This window comes from Schistocerca gregaria, chromosome 2, assembly GCF_023897955.1.
Source record: "Schistocerca gregaria isolate iqSchGreg1 chromosome 2, iqSchGreg1.2, whole genome shotgun sequence".
NCBI classification, from domain to species: domain Eukaryota; kingdom Metazoa; phylum Arthropoda; class Insecta; order Orthoptera; family Acrididae; genus Schistocerca; species Schistocerca gregaria.
The window spans coordinates 345,069,450-345,089,936 of NC_064921.1; the positions used below are offsets into that span (position 1 = coordinate 345,069,450).

Sequence of the window (20,487 nt, forward strand, 5' to 3'; positions counted from 1 at the left end):
TACCTACAAACAAATCCGGGGTATGGATATGGGCACCTGCATGGCACTGTCCTATGCCAAACTATTCATGGGCCATCTAAGAGGAATCCTTCCTAAATGCCCAGAATCCTACACCCCTCAGCTGGTTTAGATTCATTGATAACATCTTTGCAATCTGGATCGAAGGTGAGGACACCCCATCCACATTCCTCCAGAACTTCAACAACTTCTCTTCCACTTTCTTCATCTAGTCCTACTCAACCCAACAAGCCACCTTCCTAGATGTTGATCTCCACCTCGAAGATGGCTTTATCAGTACCTCCATCAAACCTTCTAACTACCAGCTATACCTCCATTTCAACAGCTGCCGTCCATTCCATACCAAGAAGTCCCTTTTGTACAGCCTAGCCACCCATGGTCATCACATCTGGAGTGACAAGCAGTCCCTCTTGAAATCTACCGAGGGTCTCTCTGAAGCCTTCACTGACCATAATTATCCTCCCAACCTTGTGAAATAACAAATCTCACATTCCTTATCTTTCCAGTCTCCCACCACCTCCCAAAGCCCCACTGTCCGACCACATAGGAGCATTATCCTCATAACTCAGTATCACCCAGGACTGGAGAATCTGAATTACATTCTCCACCAGGGTTTTGATTACCTCTTGTCATACCTTGAAATGAAAAATGTCCTGCCCACTATTCTTCCCATCCCTCCCACAGTGGTATTCCGCCGTTCACCAAACCTACACAATATACTTGTCCATCCTTACACAACAGACACAAGCTTGGCTTGTGTCTGTGTATGTGCAAATGGATATGTGTGTGTGTGCGAGTGTACACCTGTCCTTTTTTTCCCCTAAGGGAAGTCTTTCCGCTCCCGGGATTGGAATGACTCCTTACCCTCTCCCTTAAAACCCACATCCTTTCGTCTTTCCCTCTGCTTCCATTGATTGCGAAAGCTAGTATTCTGTGTGTGTGTTTGTGTGTTTTGTTCATGTGCCTGTCTGCCGGCGCTTTCCCGCTTGGTAAGTCTTGGAATCTTTGTTTTTAATAAGTATAAATTAAGTTAGAGAAGTGAATAGTGCTCATCTGTGATGATGACTATTGGTGTAATTCAGTTTATTTGCACGTACAAATGCTTTCCTAAATAAAGTAAAGAACTCATTAGTGGTGTACCAAATCCTGAAAATGATATATCAGTCATTAATTTTGATTAAGACATATGGGAGATATGGTGTACCAACAAAAAAACACCACTGAGAAATGATAAGCATATATGATTATTATTATTGGTGTTAATGTAATATTGATCGTTTTTTTTTTTTTTTTTTTTTTTAATCCAGGTCTGCTTGAATATGTGATGAATCACCAGGGTGCAGATCTCAAAGTCCAAGAGAGGTGGTATGAGAAACTACATAACTGGGAGAAAGCTCTTATTTCATATGAAGAGCGTCTAGATGAATGTCCTGGTGATGTTGAGTTAGCACTTGGGCAAATGCGATGCCTCGAAGCCCTTGGTGAATGGTGAGTTGTTTAAGGATGTATTCTCTGTCTGCATTTTCTTGCTTTAGCAGGAGTGTATTGTTTGTGGTAAAGTAAAATGAAAAGAATAGCTGCTCGGTAGAGAAATAAGAAATTATATGTGTAACTCAGTCAATGAAAACCAAAAAAGGATGAAGAACAGAAATAATTCGTACAGTTGCAAATCTTTGTACGGTGGTAGGAGAGAGTGTCATGAACAACATACTGTATTTACCCGAATCTAAGCTGCACCTGAAAAATGAGACTCGAAACCAATGAAAAAAAATTTTCCCGAATCTAAGCCGCACCTGGAATTTGAGACTCTAAATTCAAGGGGAGAGGAAAGTTTTAGGCCACACCTCCAAATCGAAACAAAGTTGGTCCATTTTAATATGAGACACAATTTAAGTCACATGAACGATGATACAGCTACAGTAGTTTGGTTCAAGTCGTAAGCTTAGCAGTTAAGCTTTACCAGGTAGCCATTGCTACGTGTCAGGCGCTCCATCCGTATTTATACGGGTACCCTTCCTTTTTCACGTGCTTCGTCTAGTTTGAATTGATTGCTTCTTTTTCTTTGATCTCATAAGTGACGATCTTTTTGTTATAGGTGTTTATGTCACTCTAAGCTGAAAATCCATTACTGTACTGTGTCATGGATTGTTTGTCACATTCTGATTTATTAGGCAGACAGGATTTAAATGAGATAGCAGCAAACACAAAAGAATACATGGCAAAATGTTTATATTCGTATTATTCTTATGGTGAAGAGAATACTGCATGTGATTCACAATTCATAAAAGTTGCTATTAGCAACCATCTCTTCTCACAGGTAGGAAAAAATGCAGAACCAAACAGTCTTGCCAGTCGGATTTTCGTAGTACAATGAAATGGTGCTACATTCTAAGATGAACAATACGGAATTTGTATTTACTTCATTGGATAATGCATGATATTCAACGGCTGAAGTTAGTTGTGGCGGCACCTACCAACATTTTTCAGAACTTCCGCTTACTTTGCACTCTATTCTAAGTCGCAGGCAGTTTTTTGGATTACAAAAACCAGAAAAAAATTGCGTCTTAGATTCGAGTAAATACGGTATTAAAAAGAGGATGGAAAAATCACAGACTGAATGGTATAAAATCAATGATTATTATTAAAAAAAGTGGATTAAGAACAAATTTCAAACGTGTACAATTTTTAAGTGAAGTAGAACCCTATTAAGGGATTAATTGAGTTGATGCGTGAAGGATGGCAGATCATTGTGTTGTGGTCATGCACATACTTCCTTTGTAGGTCTGCAAACTGAAGAGCAAGAAGGTGAGTCCCTACTCTCTATACCCCACTGTGTCACAAGAAGCAACTATAGGGTGTTTCACAAAGTTATACAGAAGCTTCTGCAGCTCACCGTATGAATCACTGCTGATAGCTTGTATTTATACCTGGGGGGAGGGGGCAAGGGTACTTTCCACAAAGTGCATTAACACTAAATGTCATATGGTAATGATCACTAGTAATACTAACACAAGAAATGAATGTGGATAGATTCTATGTAAATCTCTGCACAATGTTGTACACTGCTAGATGGGAAACTTGATTCTTAGTCATCTTGTATGGCAACTACAATGTTCCTATTGGAACGGCAACATCACCCACTATGAGCACTGCTCACTTTTCAGTTTACAGGTTGATTATTATACCTTCTCAGCATTTCCTGTCAAGTTCTCTTATGTGAGTAGTCAAAAGAACTTCACTGTACTCAAGTTTATATAATAGTGCTGTTTTTAGTGTTAAGTGAGTACATATTTCCAATTGTTAAGTGAGCTTTTATGTAAAATACATTCCTACAAGCAGTGGTTGCGAAGTGTTTAATTTATTGGTGTGATGTTGCCAGTGACCTAGACTGTGTTGGTGAGAAAAGGGTGGTATTGGTAAATGTGCCACTTTGCTGCTGTCTTTCATTGACAGTGTATTGTATAGCCGTGTGACCATGTTATATTCACTTGATTTAGAATTAGTGAGTGATCAGAAAGTAACTGCACTTCCCTCACCATAACTTGTGTTAATGGTAGACTGTGTAATTCTTACACTCAGAAATTAATGGCACTTATAGAAATGGGCTGCACTGAGTGGAGGCTCTTTCCATACATCCACAGTATATCTTGCAAGGTAGATGTGAATATGTTATTTGCAGTGGACTGATTATGTTCAAGCCTAGGCAGTAATCTTCTCTAATGCATTGCATGACTTATGTTTAAATATCCGATTTTCCACAATACCTAAATGACCTACTTCTGTTGCAAAGGGAGCCAGTTTAAGCACTGAGCCTCTTCATATGTGGGGAGAGAGCTGAGGCTGGGATGATCTATTTGGTACCTATCATGCCATGAAAAATATTTCAGCTGTTGATAGTGGACAAAATTTAACATTATCAAATACATATTGACAACATGTTACACTTGGAACAGGCTCTCCAGTGTAGTAGACAGCTCCAGCTGTTGAACTTTTTGACGTAATAGTTCTCTTAATAACTGAAAATAAGTACTCAGCTAATAAGCTTAAAATAACTCCATTGTATAAATTTGAGAAATGTTAAAAATTGACCTTTAACTGCTCCCCTTCCCCAGCCTCACACCACACCAGTCAGGATTTCTAGTATGTTGTTCATGGCACCCCATCCTGCCACTATACAAAAATTTGTGACTGCGTAATTTTTTCCCCAATTTTCTGTCATTGGCGGTTTTGCTGTAAAAAAAAAAAAAAAAAAAACACAAATGTCTTGTCTCAGAATTGTAAGCAGTACTTAAGATCAAACGTGATGAGCAGTAAGTAATTGTGAGTACTATCCTACCACTCCTGATAATTCCATTCTCATTTATATTAAACACACTTTTCCTGAAGCTGTGTTGGTAAATTGTTGTTTTCCTTCTTAAATTGTAGCACATGCAGTCTTTTGCAGAATTCCTGCGATGAAATTTGTTTTCTTTCCCTCCACCTGAACAAACAAAATAAACTGTGGGCTCCTTAAATCCACTTCACTTGTTATGGTCCAAGGTTATTCTCCTTGGCATTTCATCTGCTATTCATAAATTGATGTTTTGGAATTTGTGTTGCAGTCCATTTAATTTTGCTTCATCATGTGTGCCAGACTGAAACTTGAACCTGGAGCCTTTGCCTTTCATGGGCAAGTGCTCTGCCAAATGAGCTACCTGATCAGAACTCATAACCTGTCCTCACATCTCCATTTCTGCCAGTACATCTCCTTGCTTTGCAATGCCCTGGGTTCAAGTCCCAGTCCGGCACACACATTTAATCTGCTAGGAAGTTTCACATCAGCTCACACGCCACTGCAGAGTGAAATTCATCCAGGAAGTAAAAAATTATAAATTAGCACTAAAATAAAAGCTCATCTGGATTTGATAGTGTTTCCAACCCAACACTAAAAAGTTGTTCCCACATAATAAGTTGTGTCTTTTACAAAATGTGTAATCCGTCACTGACTCAGAACATTTTCCTAGAGAGATTGAAATACACCACTGTTAAACAGTGCTTTAAAAGATCTGACAGGAGATACATCAATGGCTATTGAACGCATTCATTACCGACATCATTTTCCAAAATTTTTGAGAGTCTGATGTAGTCCAGAATAGTACGCAATAATATCTTTAATAAATCACAGTTTGGATTTCAGAAAAAGTTTCTCAGTTGAGAATGCCATTAAAACATTCACTCACCATACTTGACAATGTCCTTCAAGATAGGCGTGATGACAAAGATGTAAAATGCTTGTAAAAGTCACCTGTTCAAGAAATAGGAAGAAAGCTATGAATTTTGTGTATATATTAACTTAATGTATAAAATTGGTTCAATACAAAAAACTATGATCACTGTAAATGTACATGTATCTGAAATATGAGATGATCACTACTAAAGGCATTGTTATATTTCTTGCATTTCATTTTAGTAACACTGATGTAACTTTGTGACTGATCATGAAACAAAAGAAATTGAAACTGTTTTTCTCATAAAAAAAGTTCTTTAACATAATATACTCTAAATTTTTTAATAGATATACTTATGTTGTGTGTTTGTGTATATGATTAGTAGAATAATTTTGTATTCAGGAAAGCAATAAATTATTATTGTTTAATGTAAAAAGTAATTTTTAATTGAAACAAAGGGGTCAACTGCACGAAGTAGCTCGTAAGAACTGGAACCACTTTGATGAAGATGGGCGACAAAGGATGTCCCGCATGGCTGCTGCCTCAGCTTGGGGTCTTGGCCAGTGGGAAGCTATGGAGCAATTTGTGGCCTGTGTACCAAGAGATTCACAAGATGGGGCATTCTATCGTGCCGTGTTAGCTGTGCACCGAGAACAGTATCATGTTGCACAACAGGTACATGCAATCAGTACAGTAGTACCACAAGTTATAATGCTGCATGTTTGAAGTTTTACAGGAAAACACCTCAGCATTTGTTCATAGTTTCCTCCCATCACACCAGCATACTGAGGTGACAAAAGTCATGGAATAGCAATATGCACGTATAAAGATGGTGATAGTATCACATTCGCTAGATATAAAAGGGTAGCGCATTTGCAGAAATGTGATTTGTACTCAAGCAATTCACATGAAAAGGTTTCCGACTTGTTTATGGCTATATGGTGGGTATTAAGAGGCTTTGAATGCAGAATGGTAGTTGAAGCTAGACACATGGCACATTCCATTTTGGAAATCGTTAGGGAATTCACTATTCTGAGACCACAGTGCCAAGAGTGTGCTGAGGATACCAAGTGTCAGGCCAGGCATTACCTCTCACAATGGACAAGGCAGCAACCGACGACATTCACTTAACGACTTAGACCAGTGGCATTTGCATAGAGGTGTCAGTGCTAACAAACAAGAAATACTGCATGAAATAACCACAGAAATCAATGTGGAAGGTAAAATGAATGTATCGGTTAGGACAGTTTCTGGGCTCACGACCATACCAATTGGAGCCTAGATGACTCGAATACTACAGCCTGGTCAGACAAGTCCCAATTTCAGTTGGTAAGAGCTGATGGTAGGGTTCAATTGTGGTGCAGAACCCCACAACGCCATGGACCCAGGTTGTCAACAAGACACTGTGCAAGCTTGTGGTGACTCCATACATGTGTGGGCAGTGTTTTCACGGAATGGACTAGGTCCTCTGGTTTAACTGAACCAGTCATGGACCATTTACAGCCATTCATAGACTTCATGTTCCCAAAGAACGAACAATGGAATTTTAATGGATGACAATGCTCTATGTCACCGTGCCACAATTGTTCATGATTGGTTTTAGGAATCAAACGAATGATATGGCCATCCAGATTGCCCAACATAAATCCCGTCAAACATTTATTGTACATAACTGAGAGGTCGGTCATGCACAAAATCATGCACCAGCAACACTTTCACAATTATGGATGGCTACATAGGCAACACAGCTCAGTATTTCTGCAGGGACTTTCAGTGACTGTTTGAGTCCATGCCACATCAAGTTGCTGCACTAAGCCAGGCAAAATGAGTTCCAATGCAGTATTAGGAGGTATCCCATGACTTTTGTCACCCCAGTATATATCACTATAAACTAATGACGTAAATAATATAGAAAGAAACTTCCACATGGGAAAAATATATTAAAAACAAAGATTCCAAGACTTACCAAGTGGGAAAGTGCCGGTAGACAGGCACAATAAAATAACACACAAACACACACACAAAATTTCTAGCTTTCGCAACCAAGCTTTCGTAACCAACGGTTGCCTCTTCAGGAAAGAGGGAAGGAGAGGGAAAGACGAAAGGATGTGGGTTTTAAGGGAGAGGGTAAGGAGTCATTCCAATCCCGGGAGTGGAAAGACTTACCTTAGGGGGAAAAAAGGATAGGTATATACTCGCGCGCGGGCGCGCGCACACACACACACACACACACACACACACACACACACACACACATCCATCCATACATATACAGACACAAGCAGAGATATTTAAAGGCAAAGAGTTTGGGCAGAGATGTCAGTCGAGGTGGAAGTGCAGAGGCAAAGATGATGATGAATGACAGGTGAGGTATGAGTGGCGGCAACTTGAAATTAGTGGAGATTGAGGCCTGGTGGATAACGAGAAGAGAGGATATACTGAAGGGCAAGTTCCCATCTCCGGAGTTTGGATAGGTTGGTGTTGGTGGGAAGTATCCAGATAACCTTCTAATACCATGTCAACCTCACAACATCCCTACAACGACCCTATTAAATTTTATTTACATTCCCTCCGCAAACATGCCTTCACCCTAGCCAGATTACGCTCCCATATTTTATTTACTCAGGCTTGTCTGACATTTGGCATTACCCCCAAAGGCCTCACTCTTAAAGTTCCCATCTCTGGCTGCAATCCTTCTGTCCATCAGTCCTTATACCAGTTCGAAACTGCGCAATCCATAGCCCTCACTCGCCTAATCCTTCACCTATACATCGACTCGGCCAATGAACACACCCGTCAACTCCTATCTCAAATCAAAGTCCTCAATCTTTCCTCTCCCACATCCACACCAGCTGTTCATAGCTGTTCCTCCTACAGGCCAACCATAGATTAGAACAGCATGCCACCCTCCACCTTAAAAAACTATCCAATCTCCGGGTTTCCCACCTCCGGAAAGGCAACTCACTCACCCTCCACAACCTTTCCAACAAACCTCAACCTCCTCTCATTGCACACAGACCCAGTCTCTCCCATCTACTCAATCTCCCACTTCCGGCTCCACTCCCCCCAACACCTCAAAATTCTAGTCAACACAATCTGGAACCACAACACCCCAATTCAGTAGTTAACCTTTCCTCTAAACCTCTCTCCCAATCCGAAACTTCTGTCCTATCCAAAGGCCTCACCTTCAGCCCCACTCCCAGATTCAACCAAACTGCCCTTGTCAAAGATTTACTGTCCTACACTCATAGTCTCTGTTGGAAATATCATTTTGCCACAAAGAAAAATAATCCTGATCCCACTCCTAATGATCCAACTCCCCAAGACACTATCCAAATTGAACCCTGCCTGGAACAGTTCCGTCCTCCATCATAGCGGGACCCACCTCCTCTTCCTCAAAATCACCCTCTCCAAACCTTCCAGGAATTTCTCACTTCCAGCCTTGCCTCTCAATCTTTCTTGAACAACCGTAATCCTACTCCCAACATCAACACAGCCGAAGCCCAGGCTATCCGGTGATCTGAAAGCTGACCGATCCATCATCATTCTACCGGCTGACAAGGGTTCCACGACCGTGGTACTTGATCGTCGGGAGTATGTGGCTGAGGGACTGCGTCAGCTTTCAGACAACTCTACATACAAAGTTTGCCAAGGCAATCTCATTCCTGATGTCCAGGCGGAGCTTCAAGGAATCCTCAGAACCTTAGGCCCCCTACAAAACCTTTCACCTGACTCCATCAAACTCCTGACCCCACCAACACCTCGCACTCCTGCCTTCTACCTACTTCCTAAAACGTATCTCCGCCTATGTAGATCAACTCCTTCAACCCATTACATGCAGTCTCCCATCCTTCATCAAAGACACCAACCACTTTCTCGAACGCCTGGAATCCTTACCCAGTCTGTTACCCCCGGAAACCATCCTTGTAACCATTGATGCCACTTCCCTATACACAAATATCCCACACGTCCAGGGCCTCGCTGCAGTGGAGCACTTCCTTTCACACTGATCACCTGCCACCCTACCTAAAACCTCTTTCCTCATCACCTTAGCCAGCTTCATCCTGACCCACAACTTCTTCACTTTTGAAGGCCAAACATACCAACAATTAAAGGGAACAGTCATGGGTACCAACATGTCCCCCTCGTATGCCAACCTATTTATGGGCCGCTTAGAGGAAGCCTTCTTGGTTACCCAAGCCTGCCAACCCAAAGTTTGGTACAGATTTATTGATGACATCTTCATGATCTGGACTCACAGTGAAGAACAACTCCAGACTTTCCTCTCCAACCTCAACTCCTTTGGTTCCATCAGATTCACCTGGTCCTACTCCATATCCAGTGCCACTTTCCTTGACCTTGACCTCCATCTGTCCAATGGCCAGCTTCACACATCCGTCCACATCAAACCAACCAACAAGCAACAGTACCTCCATTATGACAGCTGCCACCCATTCCATATCAAACGGTCCCTTCCCTACAGCCTAGGCCTTCGTTGCAAACGAATCTGCTCGAGTCCTGAATCCCTAAACCATTACACCAACAACCTGAAAACAGCTTTCACACCCAGCAACTACTCTCCTGACCTGGTACAGAAGCAAATAACCAGAGCCACTTCCTCATCCCCTCAAACCCAGAACCTCTGACAGAAGAACCCCAAAAGTGCCCCACTTGTGATAGGATACTTCCTGGGACTGGATCAGACTCTGAATGTGGCTCTCCAGCAGGGATATGACTTCCTAAAATCCTGCCCCGAAATGAGATCCATCCTTCATGAAATCCTCCCCACTCCTTCAGTCCTGTAACTCGGAAGGTGTACACGATCAAAGGCAGAGCCACGTGTGAAAGCACCCACGTGATTTACCAACTGACCTGCCTACACTGTGACGCTTTCTATGTGGGAATGACCAGCAACAAACTGTCCATTCGCATGAATGGACACAGGCAGACAGTGTTTGTTGGTAATGAGGATCACCCTGTGGCTAAACATGCCTTGGTGCACGGCCAGCACATCTTGGCACAGTGTTACACCGTCCGGGTTATCTGGATACTTCCCACCAACACCAACCTATCCGAACTCTGGAGATGGGAACTTGCCCTTCAGTATATCCTCTCTTCTCGTTATCCACCAGGCCTCAGTCTCCACTAATTTCAAGTTGCCGCCACTCATACCCTACCTGTCATTCAACATTATCTTTGCCTCTGCACTTCCGCCTCGACTGACATCTCTGCCCAAACTCTTTGCCTTTAAATATGTCTGCTTGTGTCTGTATATGTGTGGATGGATATGTGTGTGTGTGTGTATGTGCGCGTGCGAGTATATACGTATCCTTTTTTCCCCCCAAGGTAAGTCTTTCCGCTCCCGGGATTGGAATGACTCCTTACCCTCTCCCTTAAAACCCACATCCTTTCGTCTTTCCCTCTCCTTCCCTCTTTCCTGAAGAAGCAACCGTTGGTTGCAAAAGCTAGAAATTTTGTGTGTGTATTTGTGTGTTATTTTATTGTGCCTGTCTCTTGGCGCTTTCCCGCTTGGTAAGTCTTGAAATCTTTGTTTTCACTATAAACTAACTTGCTTAATTGTTCATGTAATCAAAATTTAATTTTTTAACTGACAGATGAGCAATAATAATGTATTTTCTACAATGTACTTCACAATTCACATGAAAATATGCTAAATATGAGAAGTCTTAGGAATGTATCCAGTATTTTCTGCACGCATCTGGCAACTGAGTTGTTCAGTGGCAGTGTTCGTCTTACTAAAAAGAGCTCATTAAACATATATTTTTATCGATCTTTATGTCTACTTACCATTATCTCAATACACAGTAGTTTGTTTCCTCAATAAGTGAGCTTACGGTATCTTAAATGTTTTTTTTTTTTTTTTTTTTTCCATTTAATGTTTTCTAATTTTGGTGGTCGCATCACTATTTAGGTATCAGATAAGGAGAATGAATATTCACTATGTAATAGTGAACACACATTTCAAAAGATTTGTATCTACATCCAAGTATTACATGGTATACCCCTAGGAGTACGTACATGATTGCATTGCTGTTTCGAATGTGACTGCTTTGCTATAGCACTATGTATTAGTTTCCTCACATTAATTGACTTTTCTTTTTCTTTGCAAATGGATCCCCAGTTGCTTAACTCAGTTAACGTAGGATCAAACTGGTTTTAAAAAAAATTCTTGAGTAGAAAAGAAACCAACACTATTGAGCAGTCAATAAGTTCATTAACAAAATATAAAAAATCATGAAGTTTATATTGAGCAGTCAAATAGTTCATTAACAAAATATAAAAACCAAGAAGTTTCAAATCAGAGCATACTCTGCTGTTGGCTGAAAAATCCGTTGTTGAATTATCTTGTTGAAAGATTATGCAATGAAGACATGGAAAGGCACAGTCAGTAGCCTTGACACATCAAGATGTGACCACAATCCATTTGAAAAGACAACAGGATGCCACTCGTGTGTGGTGTTGTCATTGGGTGCACCACTGTCAGCGCATATCTGTCTTCTGCTCCTTCGAGGGTAGCTGTGACAATGTTTGCAATGATGACAGTCGCTCTGGACACTGTCACACTGTCCTTGTGGATACTTGTCTTGATGAAAACGAGCTCATTTCTTGACTCAATGTATGTTATGTGGCTCTGCAATCCTGCTCAGTCAAGTGAATGATATATCTGTTAGCTTGGGCACTAGTCATGCAGGGCTGTTGAGGGCCTGAACCCAATATATTCCATTTTCGCATGAGAGTCCCATATGTTTGAGCAGCAATATCACAGAACAGCAAATGTCTCCATAGGCCACTATCCTGCCCTTTTCAGATTCCAACATGGCCTAATGTATGTTTCTCTTTCTGATGCAAGGCATAATGTGATCTCACAAGCAGCCAACGTTGAGAGTTCTGAATGAGAAACCTGCTGTAAAATCCATCCTTACACACAGAATGTGGGTTAGTGTAACTCCTACCTACGTTGCAATGAAATGCTTGTCATTTGCATATCCAAGCTTGCAAGGCACTCAATGCCAGTTTGATATTTGTGTGTACTGTCCTCATAGTGTTGCAATTTGGATGGTCAGAAGTGAATTTTATGGCCCTAGCCATTTTATATCCCACCCACCTGTTATGTTAAAGTGTAATAACTATTGACATAAGTACTTCTTACATAAAAGTTACCTTTTAATAAAAGCATAAGAGGGAGAACCTATTGCAATGAACAAAAATTTTATATTGAAACATGCTCGGTTTTTATTCATTAAGGAAGAAAGTTTCAGTCTATTTATTGTTATAGACAACAGCCTTATCGTTAGAGTACATCATTTTATAAATTTTGTTCTGTAGACTAAGAAATGTATATTTCTTGCATCTGTCCAGCTTATAGATTCAGCACGTGATCTACTAGATACTGAGCTCACAGCAATGGCAGGAGAAAGCTACCAACGTGCATATGGTGCAATGGTGTCCGTGCAGATGTTGGCAGAACTTGAGGAAGTGATTCAGTATAAGTTAGTTCCAGAGCGCCGACCTACAATAAGAAAAATGTGGTGGGACAGGCTTCAGGTAACACACTGCGTGGTTCAGCAGAAGTCTAAAAACTCATTTATCTTACTTAAGCTTATTTGATGGTGGTACTGTGTTATTATTATTATTATTATTATTATTATTCTCCACGAATGGGCCCAATAGGACCATGTGACATACAATCAATCAGTGTCACTTTTGACGGCTGGCCTTCCTTTGTGTTCAAATTTGTTTCACCCTTTCAGAAGGAAGTCTCTTTTGCTCATCAGGCCATGGTGTTCCAGTCCATTTTCTAATTTCCCTCAGACCAATTTCCCAATAAAATATCTGTTGTCTGAATGTTTTTCTACATGTAACATCTGTCTTAGTTATACAGGCTACTTTAAGATCCTCCTTAATCACAGGGATCCATTTAATTGGCTCAGTTTTGGCCTTACTTCTGTTTTCACAGAATTCTACTACTTGTTTTGTCAACCTAGTGGGTGCCATTCTTTTAATGTGCCCATAAAATTAAAGTTTTCGAGTTCTCATGTCAGCATGTATGTCTTTGTATTTTTCTATTTCCTTATTACTTCTCTGTCGATAAGTTTATCCATCAGTAATTTTGGGGCCTAATATTTTCCTAATAATCTTTCTTCTTTCTTTTGAATTTCTCCAGTATCCCTCTTTCTATTTAAAATAAAGTTTCTGCTCCATAAAGACATTCAGGTTTGATTACGGTGCTGTAATGCCTAAGTTTAGTGAATTTAGAAAGTGACTCTTTATTACAAATATTTTGTATTAATCTGAATGCAGTTGCCATTTTTTTGCCCGAACTTCGTTTGCAGCTTTTTTCAGACTGTTTTCTACGATTTGCACTAAGTACTTAAACTGAGAAACCCTTTTTATTTTTCCGTATTTCGTGTTCAAAAACTGTGTTGCTTGTTTGTTAAATGTCATATATTCCGTTTTTTTTTTTTTTTTTTTTTTTTTTTTTTTTTTTTTTTTTAATGGTATTTGTAGTTCTACTTTTTCTGTAAGAATTTCAGTTTGTTTTTGAGCTGTGGTAATATCCCTAGTTAAAATTGCCAGATCATCTGCAAAGGTGAGGCAGTCTACTTTAATATTACTTCTACCTAACTTGATTGATTGATCAGTCTATATTTTGACTCGACTTTTGCTCTCACCATTCTGTAATCACCTTTTCCAAAACACAGTTAAACAGTAATGGGGAGAGTCCATCTTCCAGTCTAATATCAGTCTTTATATCAAATGGTTCAGGAATTTCTCCATGAATTTAACTTTAGAGCTAGTGTCAGTTAACATTTCCTTAATCAGTGTTAGAGTTTTATTATCTAGCCCTCGTTCCTTTAAAATTTGGAAGAAAGATCAACTGAGTCATAGGCCTTTTCAAAATGTACATACAATATTGTTACTAGTAATCTAACTGCACCAGACTAATAACACCAACCCTAACTCTAAAGAACCCAATGAAATCTAAATAACTAAACAAATTAAGAGACTTAAAAATGATAAAGCATCCAGAGAAGATGGTATAATTGCAGAACTAATAAAATCAGCTGAACCTAACAGTATAAGAGATCACTTAACTAATAGGACATATCTGGCAAACTGATAAAATGCCTGAAGACTGGAAAACTGCCCTAATTTGTCCATTGCATAAAAAAAGGGGATATAAGCAATGTTAATAACTATCGAGGAATCTCTCTTCTCCAGATCATGTACAAAATTCATCCACAGTGTTTACTTGATCGAGCCCATGAACAGTTAGAACCTGTAATTGGTTAGTTTCGAGTAGGCTTTAGACCAAACAGATCCTGCCTGGAACGATTCTTAATTTAAGTTAATCCTTTGCCATCAAAGAATTTCTAGTAATAATATTGTGTGTGCTGGGTTATGTTTAACAGAAATACCATAATAAGTTAATGGTTCCACAACAACTAATGTTGAATAAATGTTGGGCATACTTCTTGCCTTTGTATAGACTGTTTTGCGTGATATTTGTTCCTAATAGTCTTGCCTCTTTTGTTAAGACTTGCAGATGGAGCAGAATCCCAATATATTGTTTTCACTTATATTTGCTATTTGTGTTACCTTTTCCCTTATTTCTTGTTCATAGTCATTATTCTTTATTAAAATGAGAATTCCTTTTTTAAAGAGTGATTAGGTTAAATTTTGAGGATTAGTTTATTTATTTATTTATTTATTTTGCATCTGTAACATTATTTCTGGGAATCTTCCAATGATACTTAATTTTAAATCATATTTGCTGTTGATTTGCTGCATCTTATTGCCTTCTTTTTTTGTTTCAGAATTTATCTTGTCACAAAATCTTTGTCAAAATTAAGAATCCATTCTAGCTCGAGTTTGGATATTCTGCTTTGAGATCCTGCCTGTAATTTTTATTTTTCCCAATCATTTGACACTGCATTTTTCAATTTTGTTGTTTTTTGAGTAATTTTCATATGTAATTTCATTGTCAGACCAAGGTAATTTGCAGTTATGAACTGTAACATTAGCTCAGATCCTGGTAGTCTTCAACAGGTGTTGTAGGCTAATTGGAGTTAGGCACCAAGCACATATAGGGCTACTCACAGCACCTTTTAAAGGAAGACAAGACATGTTCTTGAAATATTGTGCATAAAACTGTCCTTTTATTGTGCATAAAACTATTCTTATCAACCCATTTGGATACTTGAAAATTTATGCTCTGTCGGTTAGTCTGCATAAACCTCAGAAATTTCATCGCTACACTGTATTTATGTGGCCACTTACATTTCTTATAACAGTGACAATGTGTGTAGTGCCCGCACACATACAGTCAATTGCTACTTTATTATATTTATGATTTTCCTCTTCATTTCTGCCTGGTAATTGCAGTTGAGGAATGTATTGTCAAAGTATTTACTATGTACATTTTTGTCTAGCAAAATTTTGAGATATATACATGATATCTGTTGAAGAGATTTTAACTATAAACTGGCTCTCGGAATTAATAATAGTATTTCTTATAATGCCTATGACTGTGTAAAGGTATGACAGTAAAAATGTAGTTTAAATTAAACTTCTTATACAAATTAATGGGATCTTCAGTTAACAATGTGCTATTCTAGCATCTTTATGGTCTAACATTTGCATTGTCTGTTACCAGCTTTAGATTGTTTAGCTATTATTTACTCTACACTTCTTTCAGCATAATAATAATTGAACAATGTAATGTCACATGATCTTTCACAATGTTTGATTTTCTTTTTTCACTTCAAACTTTATATTCATGTTCATTTGCTGTGTACCTATAAATTAAAGGACAGTTACAAAACACTGCAAATCACTTATTCAATTTCACAGGGATGTCAGCGTGTAGTAGAAGACTGGCAACGCATCATACAAGTGCGTACACTTGTTGTTTCTCCACAGGAGGATATGTACACTTGGCTCAAGTATGCTTCTTTGTGCCGGAAGTCTGGACGTTTGGTGAGTACCAAATACTATATTTCATTTGGTGGACCACAAACAAAAAGACAGATATAGCTATGAAGGGGTGCTACTACTCACTGTGCGTGTGGTATGCTTTTGAATGCTGTGATAGTTATCAGTGTAGCATGTCATTGTATTTAAAGAATAATTGTCTGGTGCATGCAGTATCAAGAAAAGATATAATTAATGCCCAAAATAACAAACTTAAAGAAAAAAGAAGCAAGAGGAAAGAACTTAAGATACTTATGTGAAGAATCTGAGTGAAGTAAGAAATAAAAGATAGGAAATAGAAGTAAGGATATATCAGACTGATAATCCAATGACCACATCCAAGTAGATGCTTCTTCCTCTGAAGCAGACACACCAAATTATTCTTTACATTTTACCCAGATGTTCGTTTTTATTTATTAGTAAATGTGGTTTGACAGTTACAGCCATCCTCACCGGTTACAAATGTCGAGTCCAGTAAGACCATTTTTTGCCCATCTACACCATTGTTTCACCTGGCTACATGCCCTGCTCACCTCTGTTTCATTTTAATTACAGTCACAACTATGTCTTCGATTCACTTCTACTCCCTACTCTAGAGTTTTATTGGTCCTGGTAATCATAAAGTACACAAATAGTATAGTATGATGTAGGGCAAGTCAACTTATAACAAAATATAATATTAAATTTGCATTAATTCCATTATTTCTACATTAAATGATCACTGAGTTACAATATACAGAGCAAGTATTGTACAAAAATAAAGGGTAGATATTTTAAAGCAGAAAGAGCATGTACTGTAGTGGCAGATTAATATTTGTATTACAGCAACATTTACATGGTAAATCATTAAAGTTCTAGTAACATTTGTATGATACATCACTAAGGCAAAGACACAAATCATTAGTGACCTTCCTGAAGGAACTCAAGAGGCTATAGAAGCAGTGATGAGTCAAATATGCCTTAGCAGTTGACTTGAAATTTGCCAGGTCATTTATTCATTTAATGAATACAGGGTTCCTATTTTATTCAGGATGGTAGTGTGGGCTCTAAAGGAAAGTTTCCTTTTTGCCTGGTTTTATAGGAATGGATATTTTCATTTTTCTGGAAGAGAGTGAGATTTTCCATTGAATATTTTTTCACAACACTGTTATCTCATACACATATATACATGGAAGTGGGAGGATTTCTTGCTTTTTAAAGAGTAGTCTAAAGATTTTGTTCCATTTTACACATCCAATTATTCTTTAATATTTTATTTTTATTTTTTTTTGTTTGCCTAAAGAGCTTTTGGCTAAGAGAAGATTTACCCCAGAAAATAATTCAAGTTTTCAGTTGGGAGTATCTATAGGCATGCTACATACTTTTCAGAGAATCTTTGTTGCAGTATCCCTCTAATATTCTCATTAAGTAGCATGTAGTGTTTAATTTCTTACAGACTTTTTCAATATGCATCCCCCATTTAAGATTATCTTGGAGCCATACTCCAAAGAACTTAATGTTGTGTATATTTTGAAGGTCTTTGTCAGATATCTGAATCTGAACAGTTTGCTCCCCTTTTTTCACATTATGGATATTCAGTGCCACTGCGTTACTTGCATTTATTAGCAATTCTTTCTTGCATTTATTACCAATTTATTGTGACAACCAGTTTTCAATATTGTTCAGTGTCTCTGCTGTAGACTTCTGAAACATTTCCATATCTTTCCCACTAGCGATGATGTTCTAACTCAATTTGTTTAGGTCATTCACATATTGTTAGATGTTTCTCTAATTCCCATGTTGTCAAGCTTAGGCAATAGTTTTGTGTGATCCATGATATCAAAAGCCTTAAGAGAGATCTAGACATATTTCAATGACATTTTTGCCATTATCTAGTTTCTGAAGCACTTCAGTTAATAGTTCAAAAAATACTGTACCAGTTGGCTGAACAACATTCCATTTTTGAATGCTTTGGTGTTTAAAAGCTCATTGCGAGAATGATATTGCAGCAGTTGCAAATAACTGCATAAAAGACATTTTTTCAGGGACACTACATTTCACTTCAAATTCAATACTGTTTATAGATGGCTCTGATGCAGCTTCTTAACAACTAGTTAATCCTCACAGTGTTATTAAATATCAGATAATTGTGTTCAGCAGCATTTTCAGCTACACTGTGTAACATGTAAAAATTTGTTGTGGGCTTCAAGGGTAATACACAGATAAAACTGTATCAACACAACTCCACCAGTCAGTGAAAGGTAGTTCCTTAGCAGCAGCAGGAGTAGTAGTAGTAGTAGTAGTAGTAGTAGAAGAAGAAGAAGAAGAAGAAGAAGAAGAAGAGGGGGTATTAGTAGCAACAGTAGTTTTATATGTCTGTGAATCACTTCTACACGTATAGTGTGCATCCCAAAGGATTACAGTTTTAATTACTCAATGCCTCTACTACTTGTCCAGTTGTTACCTTTATTTCTAAATTATTTATATTCTACTAGAAGTTTCCCTGCTATTTATACTTGTATATAAGTTTCCAATCATAGAATATACCATATATGGGTTCTACATGTAAAGTCAGTAAGTTCCACAAGAAATAATTCACAAGAGAAATATTTTTTTTAAAATCATAACATCTGCTGAAATTAATGCACCATTGTTTTACTGTAACTTTTGTGCTCTCATCTCTTCTGGCCTGTTGTATATGAAAGCAGTTCCAAAAGCACAGTGCTGTAGAACCACTACCTGAACTTTTTTTGAGCCTACATTCTTGCTTTTTGTTCCTCCACAGATTTGACATTTACTGAAGTCATCTCTAGAGTAGCAACATTAGCAATATGTTTAGTCAACTTAAAACCAAACACATCTGAAGATATCTGTAAAGCACCTTACATTTATGTACTGGGAGCTTAATTTGTCATTGCAAGTTTAAACAAGAGATGATAAAGCAAGTCCATGCCACTGTGCATTACTTGTACTGTAGAGGAATCAGCACATTGAAGAATTTCTGAGAATGTGTAAATGGACTAAAATAGGAATACTACTTTAAACAGTCATTTTAACAAAAACCTGAATTTAAACAAACATGAAATTTATTGTTAGAGCCAAACAAAACTCTTTGACAGTAGGTGTAATTCGATAAGCTATGGTTATTTTTAATAACTAGGATGTGAGAAACAACAAATTCAGACACTTTTTCAAGAAAGATATCCCTTCTCCCTCCCTCACAAAAGCAGTATAACTGACAGAAGAATAATTTTCAAATGAAATAATGGAAACACCAGGTAGGAATATCAACAATGTAGGAAAAGACAGATTGCTACTTACTGTAAATAAGTCACATCAAGTTGCAGACAGGCACAATTAAAGAGCACTCACATAGAGCTTTTGGCCACAGCTTTTGTCAGTAAGAGACATACACAATACACACCACTCACTCACATATAAGCAAGCACACCTCACACACATGCAACTGGCATCTCCAGCATCCTGGGCTGGAATGCAACTATCACGTGGGGCGCAATTAGCAGTCTGGAAGGGGCAGGGAAGTGTGCCTGTCTGCAACTTGACATGTCTTCTTTACGATAAAAATAATAATTTTATGTGACCAAATGCAGGTATTGCAAATAGTCAGCTGTAAATTCAGAAACTGTGTGTTTAGGCTACTTATTTCCTGTCTTATCTTTCATTAACTCCAGTAAGAATAGTGACAAGATACCAGAACTTTTTTTTTTGTTTTCATTGCCAAAGCAAATGCATTTAATGACATTCTATCAGTTCAGAACGTGGTGTTTATATAAGAATATTGGATAAAACAGAGCAGGAAACCCTGATATGCTTGTGATGTTATATCTTTATGTATTGCAGATGTTGTCTCATAAAACTTTAGTGATGCTGCTTGGTGTGGATCCGTCTCAAAATTCAGATCAACCACTCCCCACACACCATCCACAAGTCACATTTGCTTACACAAAACATATGTGGATGTCAGGGAAACGGGAAGAAGCTTACAAGTAAGTGTCAGCGGTATTTCAGTATAGCTTCACACTAAAATTAACAGTTCTTTTCTATGCGAAATATTTTAACAATTTATGTGAATGTGTCTTTTGTTACTTGTTGTGGATAACATTCTTAGTTGTTTTCACTGTTTTGACACCAAATACTGTGCATAAGATTGGAATCATCATCCAGGCTGAATACCTTAAAATACAGACCCTTCTTTTCAATGAAGTAACAACTTACCTCCAAAGATAAAATAATGATTATGTTGTGTGTAAAGATTATCTTGAATGGT

General features: G+C 38.3%; 1 protein-coding gene across 4 annotated transcripts in view; it reads left to right on the forward strand.

Annotated features, from left to right (window-relative positions):
* The window catches only part of LOC126337021 (serine/threonine-protein kinase mTOR), a 236,436-nt gene that overhangs the window by 154,809 nt on the left and 61,140 nt on the right, over positions 1 to 20,487 (forward strand). For all 4 annotated transcript variants that reach the window (XM_050001292.1, XM_050001294.1, XM_050001291.1 and 1 more), the window contains 5 exons: positions 1,326 to 1,506; positions 5,684 to 5,900; positions 12,606 to 12,791; positions 16,101 to 16,226; positions 20,061 to 20,206. In XM_050001292.1, coding sequence (XP_049857249.1) covers positions 1,326 to 1,506; positions 5,684 to 5,900; positions 12,606 to 12,791; positions 16,101 to 16,226; positions 20,061 to 20,206 — 856 coding nt within the window. The remainder of the gene's footprint in view (positions 1 to 1,325; positions 1,507 to 5,683; positions 5,901 to 12,605; positions 12,792 to 16,100; positions 16,227 to 20,060; positions 20,207 to 20,487) is intronic.